This window comes from Zonotrichia leucophrys, chromosome 3 (assembly GCF_028769735.1).
Source record: "Zonotrichia leucophrys gambelii isolate GWCS_2022_RI chromosome 3, RI_Zleu_2.0, whole genome shotgun sequence".
NCBI lineage: Eukaryota > Metazoa > Chordata > Aves > Passeriformes > Passerellidae > Zonotrichia > Zonotrichia leucophrys.
In genome coordinates, this window is record NC_088172.1 from 12,845,711 (window position 1) to 12,859,982 (window position 14,272).

Here is a 14,272-nt window from a genome sequence, read left to right on the forward strand (position 1 = left end):
TATCCTGCTTCTCTAGAGTGTCAGCATTTGCTGCAGAACTCATATGTAAAAGGAAAAACAGCTCCCGTGGCTCCCATGAAGACCAAATTGACTACACAGCAGTATGATATTCCAGCTTCAAAGATGGACCAACCTAACCATCCCAGTGGGATTCTGCATTAATGCAGTCTTTCTGGCATCTCACAGCACATCTCCTGCAAGCAACACTCTTTTCCTTTCCAAAAATTAATTTCTCCCAGTAGCTTCTGCAGTTAAAAATCTGCACTATTTTAGGTATGTGCCAGTGACTTAGATTAAAAAATCATTGGCTATGAAATGTAAAAGAAAAAAAGACCCTGCCTGGATTGGGTGTAGCTTTATTTATCATTCTTTCAAAAATCATCCTAAGTATAGCTGCCACAGAACTCTCTGGATGCTGTTTGAGAAACTACAGCCGCCAGTGTAAAAGGTGTCTAGTCCAGGTGCTAGTCCAGGACTAAAGAGTCTGACAGTGCCATCTCTGCCTGTGCTGTGAAAGCACAAGGTTAGAAACGTTGTTCAGTCATTAAGAACTTGGTGATTGATCCATCTCTGTATCTTAACTTCTGAGCCTACAAGAAAGATGGGAGAGATTTGCATGGGCATGTAGTGACAGGACAAGGAGGAATGGTTTCAAACTGAAAGACGGTAGGTTTAGATTAGATGCCAGGAAGTTTTTCACTTTGAGGGTGGTGAGACACTGGAACAAAATGCTCAGGGAAGCTGTTGAACAGCTTTCCTGGAAATGTTCAAGGCCAGGTTGGATGGGGTTTTGAGAAACCTGATATAGTGGAACGCATCCTGGCCCATGGCAGGGGGACTGGAACTACACAATCCTTAAGGGCCTTCCAACCCAAACCATTCTATGATTCTATGAATCAGTATCACCCTGTACATCACTGTGACACTGTATGAGACACAGTCAAAAAAAGAAACTTCCAAACCCATATTCTGTTCCCATAAACAAATACATGGATGAGCAATGCCAACCTTAAGAAACTGGAGTTTAAATGCAAACACCAATGCATAGTTGTGAAAATTTATTAGTTACAGTGTAATGAAAATCAACTCTTTTGGTACAGGCAGAAGTAAAAACATACTTTATATAGAAAAAAAATCACAGCTTTAAAAACTGACTTACATAGTTTAAAATTAGTAAATTTGGTTGTATTTCAAGGCATTGGACTTTAATACTTAATTTTATGCCAAACCGTCACACAGTGTAAGAAATATTCTGCAACAAATTCCATACAGCAGTCTTCAGAGTATTTAGTCTCACAGAATCTCATGGTGGCAAAAAAAAAATATACTGAATACTTTTCCATTTAAACAGAAAACACTGCTGAAGTTACATTTCTTTCTTCACATACTCTCTATTACAAAAATATCAAATTGCAAATTTGACAGTGTATTCTACAAATAAATGTGTCATAAGCAACAGGAATTGCAACTTTGGCACAGCTACTTTACAGAGTGTATTATAAAAATAAATTATATGGCAAATATCAAAATCAAGCACGTGCCTTAGGTTTTGCAATTGAGAGTGAAATTCAGCTGGCAGAAAGACTGCTGCTCTCTCTCTGTTTAGATACTTTTAAAATACCAGCAAGGCCATTGGTTTTTAAAGCTCTACCAAGAAAAAAATATATATATAAAACCTAATGGAAGCCTAACACTTCCATAAGTAATCAGTAGCACAAGTGACCCTGGTGTTGATGGCAGAGAGCTTCTACAGTGATCCATCCACAGGCATGGAGGGTAGTGCACACAGAGCGCTCTACGGGCGGTAACTCATCTAGAGTTCACGCGTAACTGGTGAATGATGACACTCTCTAAAAGAAAAGAGAGCAAAACATTCGGGTTTATGGAAGCATTGCAGCTTACTTTAAAGAAGAACAATTACAGTGGCAGTGCAAGGCATTTTTCTAAAAAGTGTCACAAACATACTCTCACATCCCTGCTTGATAAAACTGTCCTGGCTAATGCTAGAAAGGGAAACTAAATTAGTACCTGTCGAGGGCTCAGAGGGCCTTGGCTTCCACTTCAATGTCAAGACCATCATTTGGTTGTCCATAGGGAAAAAGGAGTAATACAGTTGAATGGATTAAAGCAGAGGGACACCAAAGTTCCAGTTCCACATCCAAACTAGGTAGAGAAAGACTTGGAGTTGGGTGTCTAGTATATTGTCTAAGCAACTTCATCATAAATCTGGTGGCAATTCATAAATAGGGATGAGGAAGAGGTATGGGGTCATTTCTCATTTTTTTTAATTTAAACTTGGTTTATAAACCTATGCTGTGTTTATTCAGCAAGTCTTCTTGAATTTTGCTACTGCCTTTAATGGGGATAAATTTCAGCCACAGCTTGCAAAACTGGGTGTTGGCATTTTATTTAAAATGCTGGGTGTAATTTGCCTTGTGTGTAGTACCAGAGGTCCCTGACCCTGATTAATCTGCTGAAGTACTAATGGCCTGGTCTTCTGTTCTTCTACCTATATATGCAGCTCTTACAGGCAACCTTTTTAATATAAGAATTTAACTGTCAATAAACGTTTTTCTCTGAAAAAGTGTCTTTTATGAATTTCAAATAATGTAACTGTACCAATACTAATTAAAGCATACAGTTATACATTTTCAGAAATATTCGTCCTAACTGAAATTACTTTTGTTACCTTCCTTTCTTAATAGTATGAAGATTTTTCAAAATTTACAGGACCCAAGAAATGACACTATTGATATATTTTTTGCCTTTTATATATATATATATATAACTTTTATATAAATATATATATAAATTTTGCAATTTTGTTGGCTTCTGCCTTTATCTGCTCCTAACTAATACTTGCAAGGTGTTTCATGAAATTACATTCTAAGAAGAAAGAAAAATGAAAATATTTTCCATGCACTCTTACTGCCAGAACTTTGCCACTAGATGGCAGATCCCAGTGCTGCTTTTCATACGTGGTGAAGTAAGAGCAAGGATGAGGCAACGTCCAATAAAATACGTAAAGGCAAATGAAATAATAGAATTTCCCGAATTGAAAGTATTTATTTTCCATAAAATTTATCAATAACAAAATATTTTCAACAAGAAATGTATACCAGTTCCACCATATTTGAGCAGTGAATGTGAATGAACCACACTACTGCATGATTTTACCTTACTGTTCTAACTGTGTTAACTTGAAGCTCTTGTGGAATATGATGTTAAAAGCTACATTTGCAAATTATTTTCTAAATATTAAAAATATATTTTTTTAAGAATTTTTTTTAATATTCACTGTGTACATTTAATAAGGAGACAAAATTCTAAAAAATGCGCAGCAGAAAAATATCATGCTCCTTGTTAAGGCTCAGTCACTGAATAAACAGCAAAACTACAGTTGGTGTCTGAATCAGACATCTTTCTCCTACAGACCCAATGTGCAGAAAAAAGTAGCAGAAAAAATAACTTTTTAAAACCTCAAATAATTTTCACTAATATTTATCTTTCATTCATTTTTCACATGTCTAGGGAACACACACTCTAAGTTTGTCTCAGTTGTTTCTATTTGAAATCCTTACATACTGATTTGTATGTATGAATATATATATATAATGTACCCACACACATGTGCAGTTACTAAAAGAGGTGTCTGAACAGTTACTAAGCTAAAATTAGAGTAGGGCCAATTTTGTCAGAGTGCTTTTGGCCCACCCTCCGTAGGAATATGATTATATTTGAAGGATATGATTAAATAAATTTTTCTAGGATTCTAGATGGGAATATTTCAAGGAGCTAAGTATTCACTTAAACAAAATAATTTATTTTAATGACAGAAAAAGAAAATGAAGTTAATGTAAAACAGCTAATTCTGCTTTCAGTCCTCCTGATGTAAAGCAGAACTTCTCGAGGAAGCACATCATGATACCAGTTCATATAATGAAGCACATCAAGTGACATTTCAACATATAAAGTTTAATTTCTCCTTACAATATATACAAGTATCACCAGATAATACAAAAATCAATGTACCACAGACAATGCACACCCAAGCAACAGAAGAGAACCATACATCAGCATTTCTGTTTTTAAAAGCCCAAGGAGAGGGTTTTTTTGTTTAGAGAACCATTCACACCTGAGTGTTTCATACCCAAGAGCTGATAGCTCTGCACCTGACAGTAGTTAACCCTGGTTTCATTTTAAGGAAAAAAAGCCAAGGTAAGAGCAATGTGTAGGGAGTAAGATTCAAAGTGAAGTTAATATTTATAATGAGAAATATTGCATATAATTTTGCCTAAGAGAGCTCAAGCAAAAGAAGGAGAAAGAGGGTAACTCACACTGACACAGGGGAGAAAACCATTCCCCTAAATGAAAGCAAGTTCAAAAGATGAGCTCACAAAAATTCCTGCCAGCAAACTGTGTTTCAAAGCAACTCAATGAAATTGGCCACTGATGTGTGATGGGAACATATAATTGGTCTGAAAACTGTCCTGACTGTTGTAGCTTATGCCAAGTATCTGGAACCCAGAGGGACAGTAGCTTACTCTATGCTCTTCCACATCTGATTAGAATTACTGAATGTATTCATGTATTCTGCATGGCATATTTCAAGCAGTGACATATGACTTGGCATCCTGTTGGCTTGGATCAACATATTAATGTGGCTTTAGAGATTACTCCCATGGTGGTAATTATTATGTGCTTTAAGTGGTTTGAGGTCTAAATACAGTGACGTGTTCTCCATGGGCAAATTACAAAGAGTCACAAAGTGTTTGGTTTTTGAAAAACCACACTAACAGGTGTCCCAAAAGGAAAAAAAGGTGAGCAAAGTAAATCAAGATCTCGATTTTTCTTCTACCATTTGCTTAGGATGTTTACTATTCTGAGAGAAATCCCTCTAGGCATTACAGTTGAAGCTCTGTGCTCCTTTTTCAGTCACACTTACTCAACTGTATTGATCTACTAATGACTACATTAGCAAAACCCCTACGTGGCAGTAAGTCTGGTGGGATGGGATCTAACTCAGGGAACACAGTAGAAAACTTGCTAGGAACTAAACTTAAAATCAGAGAGATCATCTGGAAAAGTGAGGGTGCACCTTCTCAGTCCATGTGTGCTGCTCATGAATGGGCTGGCATTTTCCCTGCTCTTCCCCCTCTCCACCTTACTGCTGGTGCTAAGCCATGAATTACTACTGCTGGGCTTGAGTTATCACAACTGCTTATATGGCCATGTCATCAGCCAAAACAGGGCTTCTCTCCAGCTGACACTGATTATGACTAAAGGTACAAAGATTACTCTGTCATCTTAGTTCCTGACAAAGCATTGCAACTATCATTATGATTCTGAGTGCATTATTTTGCTACTGAAATTGTTCCACTTCATTACAAAAAACCCAAAAAAAATGACAGAAAAAAGTTAAGAGAGAGAAAGCGTAAGGATGAGTGATTCTAAATGATCATTTAGGAAGGCTTAGTTTATTATGCATTATAATCCAGTAATGCAGAATACACGAAAGCCCTGTAAATAAAGCCCTAATATTATCCTTTGGATTGATGTGTCAGAGATTGATTCTTTGGTGCCTAGTAAAATCTGAGGTCTGAACAAAGCTTGTCCTTGTGGCATTTATGACATCACTCTTGTGTTTATTCTTTGATGCTGTATGAAGGTGAGCTCATGCCCTACTCTTCCACACAGTGAGGCACTGCTAAGGTCTTGCTCCTCTTCTCTGCCGTCCTTTTCATTAAACTGGAAAAACTTCTCCTTCTGGAGATCCCTATCGCTCTGTCAGGTTTGCATGAAATTGGTTGGTTGTTCAGTGTTATTCATTAGGGAAGGAGAGATGGAAGGATGGATGAACACAGACACTTCATCTTATAAGCCTCCTTTTCAACAGGGCCAAGCTCAAAGGCAGCCTTTGGAACGGGGACACAGATCTGGGGAGGGCTCCCTCCCAGTTCAATATCCTGACCCCTCAACCACTCCCTTGTTTCTGCTCAGTGAATACTGAAGCATTCCATGCAGAACGGCTCAGCCTTTCCAGGAGGGAATGAGAATGCCACCTTCTTCCTCCTCAGCTGTCAGTGCCACTAGTGAACCTGCCTGCAGCTGATGTGGGTTTGAGTCTCCTCAGATACTGTCTCCTACCTTTGAAAAAAGGTTTCAATCAAAAGCTTTTGAAAATAAGCAGCACTACCCCTGCGTTTGTGTGGTATTTGATCTACTAGAAGGCATTCATGATCCTACAGTCATTTTAAAACACCAACTGGTTTCTTGTGCCCTCCTTCTTTCTTTTTCTGGCCTGTGATCCTGGCACTAAGTTATGTTAAAGTCAGCCTTTATGCTTTTTTGCCAGATTCCTTTTAATTCAGATCGGTTCCCCAGTTAAATTCAAACACTTGTGCCAGCTCAAAGGACAACCACATAGTCAGTGAGCAATTTCTTGGCTGGAGGTGACAAAAACAGGACTACAGCTTTTCAGTCCAGTGTGGAGTTATATCCTAACTTTAAGTGACCATGAAGTCCTGGCTTGACTTAAAAGCCTCGGAGGAAACACAAGAATACCTGCATTAGGGATCTCAGTGAGGTACAGCAGCTGCAGTGCTACATTTAAGTCATAACAGAAACACTGGCTAGATAAGGTCTGTGGAAGAACATGAGGAAGATCTTCAGGATGCCTCTTGGGCTTAGGCATTGTTTTTAGATTTGGTTGTTTAAATTGCCTTTTGGAGCTGACCTACTGAATGGAGTATCTTAATGTAGTCACTAAACATAACTGTCTTCAGATTCAGAGGAAATTTCAATGTAATACAAATAGTTAGGCTTGAACTTTTAAGACTTCTGAACTATAGGCTTTTCTTTTCTCTTCATCTTACCCTTCTTCTACCTTCAGGAAACAAGAATATTAGGTCAATTAAAACAGATGTCAAAAGTTCTGAGTATAACAAAATACCTGGCTTTAGCTAACAGTTTAACCAACTGCCCAATTCCAACTCTTTAGACTTCTACTGCAGAGCAAAAGTCCATTTTTGTTGTGCGGCCCCTGGGGAAAAATACTGGGATCCTAAGTCTGACCTCTCTGGAATTTCTGAAGTCTGTCTCATCAAATCCTACTGACTCTACAGGAGCAACTCCCAGCCGATGCCTGCAATTCTGGCTCCAGCTGTGCCAGTTTGTGTGCCCTAGGTTTCAGGTCCTGTGAGGCTGGCTTGTTTCTTCAGGTGAATTAGTTTCTTAGACCTCAAACAGAACCAAAATTTTCAACCACAGGCACACACAGAACATTGAATATGGCAACAGTTAACTAAGGAACTGTTTCTTTGACACAAGGAAGGCTTAAGGCAGCTGTATCAAGCTACATTAGCTTGGGGATCATGTTTGCAATATTATTTGACTGTTTTGATCTTCTGTTTTGACTCTGCTTTGACAACTTCCTTCAGTAACAGTATTTAGAGTGAATATCCAGAAAAAAACCCTTTTTTATTCCTTTAAATATCTATTAAAAAGTTTGTGTTACAAAAAGAACAGTAAGATCTCAGCAATGATTTATTTACATACTGAGGCTTTTAAGTGGTAAGAATTCCTTGAGAGGATCTGATGTATTTCTGACATATTAACTCACATTGCTTGCTAATTCCACTTTCCAAGTTTTATCTGAAGTACTGGGAATAGGAGTTATGAAAAAATGCTACCAAAACTAATCTGATTTTTGGATGTCATAGGACCTAGAACCTCAAAATTAACAGGCATTTTAGGTGCTACACATGTAAAACAACAAAATCTACTTTTTTTAATGTGGCAAAGAAAAAATGCCCTTCATGTAAATAATAAAATGTCAGCTTTACAAGGGAATAATTGTCATATCTGGATGTGAAACTGGAGAGCAATGCAAAGCAGATGGAAAACCAAACATTGCTTGCATTGAATAGAATTTTGTTGACCTTTGGTGACAGAGTTCTTCCATCAAGTATCTTCTCCCAGACCAAATTTCATATTTCAGTGCGTTTTCCTTTCTGTGAATTTTATTTATAATTTATTGGTGGTCTTCCCACCTTGCTTTCTGTTTTAACCACTGGGCCCTTCACAGCTTGCTGGGGTGAGTGAAGCATTATACAACTTTAAACCCATCATTTATTGGTCTTCTCAGCTTCATTTCTTTTGGTTGTGACTTTCTTCTGTGAAAACTGATTGCTTAATGGAAATGTGCTTTAATTACTCTACTGTTATCAAATAAACAATCATAACAATCATCAGCATCCATACTATTTCCATGCTGGAAAAATTCCTTAAAACATGCTTGAAAAATGCAAACATACAGATGAGGAAATCACAAAGAGGGAAGGAAAAATGATGAATCACCATGGTATTGTAAGGTAGTCTTCATTTTATGACAAAATATTTTAAACAACTGAAAACTGAGGGTAATTTCCTTACCAAACCTTCTCTCTTTCATTGTCTGTACCTGAGCTGTGCCTTTAGATAGCAATTCCTGCCATCAGCAGGCTTTGCTGACTTATCCTATAAGACATAAGGATGCTTGGCAAGTGAGGTTTAAATGTAAGACCCAAGACCCAACCAGGAAAACTGAAAACCCAGTCAGGTCAATGGAATGAGGTGCTTCATAGCCATTAGTGGTCTTTGGAGCAGGCACAAATGAATTGTATTGATTTTTGCCAGATAGTGTTTCTCAAGCTTTTGCTGAAGACTAAGCACTTTCTGGCTCACAAGCCTTCATCTGAGCCCTGAGCGAGCAGTATTCCAGTGTGTGTAAGTCAGGGACCTGGTTCTAAGTTTTGTTTACAAGTGTTGACTCTCTCTGGAAGAATTAAATTGCTGCCAAACATTGTGCAACATCCCTATGCCCCTGAATTTAGTAACCGTCTTGAGAAAGCAGCTCACTGCTGAGAAATGGTGATTTTCATGGGAGGCTCATAGAGAGGAGGCCACATGGTCACATGGTGCCCATCCTTCCTCTCCTCCCCTCCCACACATGAGGTACTGGCTTTCATTAAAACAGGACCTCAATGCACATGGCAAGTCCTCTGGCATTGCTACCCTAGGCCATGTGGCATTTCAATAATGTGGTCAAGGCAGGAAGGAAAGTAGAGCATGCAGCAGCAAAGGTGGAAAGTGATCCGTGAAGGTGGAAAACAATCTAGTGAAAGTGACCACACCTCCTTTGATCCACTAAAAAGTGACCAAGTCTATCATTAAGAATTCCTGATGCAGATTAATAACTTATTTCAGTTACCCATTCTCACTTCCTAGACTGGAAACCTTAATTGCCTTTTTGACAGCTTTTTTTTTTTTTTTTTAACTTGAGTAAGAAAACAAAAGGATTTTGTTATTTAAGTAGTCAGTGCACACACTTATTAGTTTGTTGTTAAGTGATAGCTGCAGGACTTTGTTAGTACAGGCAAACGTGAACAGCTACACAGACAGGGGAGCCGACTCCATGGCAGCAGTAAAACCTGCAGAACGTACCCCCTGAGCCACCGCCATCAGCCCTGGCCCCCGCCCAGGGACGCAGAGCTGCTGGCTGAAGATTTCTTCAGTTCTATTTTCATAGACTGAGTCTCAGCACGAGGCTCGAATTTTGTCACATTTCCTGCTCCTGGGGCTGCCACTACTGGCTTTCCTGCTTTCATACCTTTTGACACAGGAATGCGGGTGGGTGTAGGTCTCGGGGATGACCCATCCTGTCCTGTCTGCAAAACAGAGAAAAATGCAGTGAATTAAGGACTTTTCCTCATACATGCTCATCTTATACTTTGCTTTGGTTCTTCATTTACCTCTCAAACAACAATATCCCAAATCACACCTATTAGCAAAGTAATATTCACACTTGGAACCTGGCCGTGGCACATACTGCTAGAGTAGGGCCAAAGGCACAGCTGCGATGAAACAAGTTTCCCAGAGGTGAGGTGCAGTGTTTTGAATCAAGATGTCACAAGGATGGGAATTTGTGCAAATCTCCCATTCTACAGCATGATAAAGTGCAAGATGGCCTTAGAGGCTGCTACAATATTGGCTTGGCTGTCAGGACAGGTAAAATATTAGCATCTTGTATAGACACTAGTACAGGTCCTCAGAACAGCATAGTCAGGTGAGGCTAATGAACCCAGGGTAACTGCCAAATTTTAGGAGCTGGGGCATGATCACTCAGCATTATAAATAAGATTGAATTTTACTTCCCAAAGTATGCTGAGCTCATGGTTGGGGCCATTTATTTCTGCACTGGGAAGAGCAGGGGGTTGGGAGAGAAAGAGAAAAGATCTGGATTTCCTTTTCCTGTGGCTGTGGCAGGAGCGATGTGAGAAAGGGCTCTCCCAGTCCAAGCACAAATCACAACTTGAGAAACTCTGGTAAGGGTGAAGCTGCTAACCCAGATTTCCAAGGATACCTCAAGGCAGTGTGGACACGGACATTTTACTATCTCTGCCAGTCTTCTGCCCTGGACAACAGCTGAGCAAGCACACTTATCCTCAAGCTTGAGTACTTCAGAATTAAAAAAAAAAAAAGAACAGCCTAAGTGGTTGGCGTGGGTGGCTTAGGGCTGGCAGACCCAACACAGCTCCCATGTCCTTCTGGAGCCCCAGCTGGAGACCAGGCCAGAGCTATCCCATCACTTTGGCCAGATAGTGATGCACGTACTCTTCAAGGTCAAATCTCGAGCTACCCCATATAAACCATGACTTAAAGAAAATACTTATAAACATGACAATTCTGGAAGGAAAATGGGCTTTATCTCCTGCAGTGTGCAATACAGACACAAATGTTAATGGTGACAACTTCAGTGTCTCCACTGAATTTCATATGTGACTGACATTTCTGTGCAGATTATGGATTAAGACTTTGATCTCACAAAAGAGAACAAGTCTCCTAAAATCCTGTAATCCTAGCTAGACCCACCTGCTAAATGACTAAACTCTGCAACTTATGACATATCAGCAAAGTAAAACTTAACTGCTGAAATAGACTGGACTGGGGGCCCATGTCAGCTGCAACATACATTTATACATTTACTTAAAAATGCTCTACAAGTGTTTTTCAGCCAGTGGCATCAGAGCTTTCTGTCTGCATCCTGAGCATGCAAAGGAAACCATTCCTTAATCTTCTAAGAACAGTTCAAAACCCCATGTGTACACTCAAAAAAAATCACAATGGGAAAACTTGAATGCTGTCTGCCTGACAGGAAGGAAGCCATTTTCAATAACTAAAAGCAACATTTACAATAGCAGTCTAAAGGCTAATATGGAACTCACATGTAGATGTCAAAACAAGTTAGGCCCATACAATTCTGTAGGGCAAAACATGCAAATGCATTCCATCAGCCTTGGAAAATATGTCAACATCCCAGGGAACCCAAATGACAAACATCTTGTACTCCCTGAAAGAGTCCCACAGTGAGTAAACATGAGGCAATCAAGTGGAGTAGCTGGAATCTCAGGCATTTCTTCAGCTTTATTCACATGTAAATTATTAACTAAGGATTTGGGTGCTTTCAAGTTACTCATTTCAAGCCTAAATCACTCAAAAGCACTTTGAAAAGGACTCTAACTTGCTTTAAATTTCTTAGTTGCCTTCACTCCAGCATACTAACGTGTTGATTGCATGGAAGCTAATGCCTGCTTCCCAGGCAGCTGCAAAAGCATTTTGTGTTTGCCAAGTGAGATGGCACAAAGGTGCCTCCCCAGCCGGCTGTCCCCTTGGGCGCGGGAAGGGGCAGCAAGCAGAGAGAGACACATCCAGCCCAAGTCTGCAGCATCTGCGGCACAGAACCCACACAACTGCCTGCCTCTCCATCATTTCTTCCAAGAACTCAAAGCCATTCCTTCCAGCTGTTTGTCTGTAGGCTGCTGTCTTCTAGTTGGTCCGGGACCATGGCTCCAACCAGAAACTAACCCTTGCACAGCTGGAATGGAGTGCCCGAGATGCAGCCCTGTGGGACACTGGGTGATGCAAGCTGGATCTGAGCTGGCAAGGCAAGACATGGTGCTGGATCAGGGACCCAGTGAGGTTACACAAGACATTATTGAGCCTGAGATGAACACATGCAGCTGCTATGGTGCAGTCATAATCAGCTCTCACTGCAGACACAGGTGTATTAACCTGTGAAGCTGCAGTAACGTTGGGCAGTTCCATTAAAGGAAAAAAGCAAAGTGACCATACAGAACACATAGCATGTTTGAGTAGTTTGTAGCAGATCCTGCTTGGTGCATTTTATTGACACACAAAGAGAACACACTGATTTCTGGAATATTGTAAGTAAAAAAGTGTTTTTTCAGCAATTGTTCTCAACCTGATCAGGCCGCAGCTTGCTCTGGACAGAAATGGTTCAGTTCAGTGACCAACAGACACACCTTGAGCAATTTGATATGCCCTGGGCTACTCAAGCAATGTACACAGGGCTGGTAGACAAGACAGATGACCCAAGGAGACCTAAAACTTCTGATAAAGCAGCTGGAAGGAAGGTAGACTACTTGACAGCACTGAAAATGGCACTAAATAAAGTATGTTTAGGTAACTTTATCCTGAAAGGGTGGGACTTGAGATCTAGGCAATATAGTCAGTGGAGCCAGTGGGCAATTCAGCTCACACAGAAGCTAGCCCTGTCTCAGCTGGATCACCCCCCAGGCACCACAGGCAGCACACAGGCCTCAGTGCTGCCATGGGGAGCACACAGATTACAGACTGACTCAGCTGCCCACACTGAGGCATCTCGTGCCATCTGAGGTGTCCCATCAGCCGCCACTGCAGAAAGGGACGGGTCAGTCATCCCTCCCAGCCTCACACAGGCACACACTTGCCAGCACTTCTCAGTTGCCACAGGCACACAGCCAGCACCACAACACCTCTGCACAGGCAGGCGAGCTGCTCCCTGCCCCTCCAGGGCAGCTAGAGCACACACGGGGCACCTACACAGAGCTACATTTAGATGCTGGTCTCAAACTAAATGTTGTCCAATTGCAAGTGGCCTTACAGCTGCACAAACACTTGTCCCCTTCTCTCTGGCACCCAGCAGCTTCTCAGCTGGGCCCTCCTGCCGTGGTCACAGGATGCCCTGCATGGTTGGTGCTGTGCCACCGTGCTGGCTCTGCTGCAGCCGGGATTCCCTCTGCTCCCTGCAGATTTGCATGGCACTGGAGTCACTGTGTACCCTGGCAGCATGAACAGCTGGCACTCAATGCCAGGCTTGTAGGAGGTGGGGAGCACAGGGATTTAGTGATTATAGGACTGACACCCATCGTGGTAGCCAAAGAAGATCCACATTCACCAGCAATCCTATAACCAAATGAAAGCCTAAATCAAACAGGATGTAGGCACCACTGTTTTGGGGGTTTTCACAAAGAATACTTGGGTTTATTCTGTGGAATTTTTTCTGCAAACTATATGAACTGTCCTGGGAAGAGAAATTTGGGCCAATGTGCTAAGGGAAATCTAACAATTCATTTTGGTTTCCATACCCTCTGGTCTCTGTGGTCCATTTGCAATAAAATAAATCATACCCTAGGTCTGCTAGGATAGTCCAAGTATTTTCCTGGGAGTGAGTTTGACTCTAATCAAGCTAAGGAGGACTAAACACCATCTTTTCTGTTTCTCTGGGAACCATCCAAATCCATAGGCTGCCATAAAAAAGGCATTAATACATTGTACAAAGCATCTTGTGTGAGGAGAGTTAAGACAAAAATTAAAACCAGTGAGCTAAGAAAGCAGCTGTGTATCAGTTTGTCTTGTTCGATTTTATTAAGTTAAACCTTCAAAACTGTATCTGTTGGTTTCATTTAGGGTTACTGAGTAAATGATCACAGCTTGGGTTTTCTGACTAGGGGCAGTGAAGTGTGTTTGTAAAGTTGTCATTTGCAAAACAGATGGTGAATACACTTTTTTTTCTTTATAAGAGGCTGGGGAGGAAAAGACACTTTGAGCTTGTTCGAAGGCGCCTTTCAGCTGACTAGGGACATTAGAAAACATAGGGAAGCATAAGATAAAGTAAATCTTATGGCTGCAGTATTTTCCTTACATTCCAAATCAGGGAGGATAAAGCGAAGAAAGAAGCCAGTTTTTAGCCAGAAAAAAAAAACCAAAACAAAACAAAAAAGTTTTGTCTGCCATGGTTCACTGCATCATCACAGCAGAGACAGACATTTAGTTAAAAGAAAAAGTTAAAAAAAAAGTTTTCCAGGCTTCTGAGAGACAAAGGAGTTTGTAAATTAATTCAAGACTTTAAAAAATGAACAGTTGCCTCTAATATGTAAGGAAACACTGTATA

General features: G+C 40.6%; 1 protein-coding gene across 10 annotated transcripts in view; it reads right to left on the minus strand.

Moving 5' to 3' along the window:
* Nucleotides 1-289: 289 nt before the first annotated feature.
* FILIP1 (filamin A interacting protein 1) overlaps nucleotides 290-14,272 on the minus strand; it is a 108,139-nt gene continuing 94,156 nt past the window's right edge. For 5 of the 10 annotated variants that reach the window (XM_064707409.1, XM_064707411.1, XM_064707410.1 and 2 more), the window contains 2 exons: nucleotides 9,484-9,707; nucleotides 291-1,850 (listed from right to left, as the gene is read on the minus strand). In XM_064707409.1, coding sequence (XP_064563479.1) covers nucleotides 9,501-9,707 — 207 coding nt within the window. In that variant the 3' untranslated portion in view covers nucleotides 291-1,850; nucleotides 9,484-9,500. Of the gene's footprint in view, nucleotides 1,851-9,483; nucleotides 9,708-13,117; nucleotides 13,285-14,272 lie in introns of those variants that run through there. The other 5 variants (XM_064707416.1, XM_064707417.1, XM_064707414.1 and 2 more) reach the window with 3 other exon arrangements.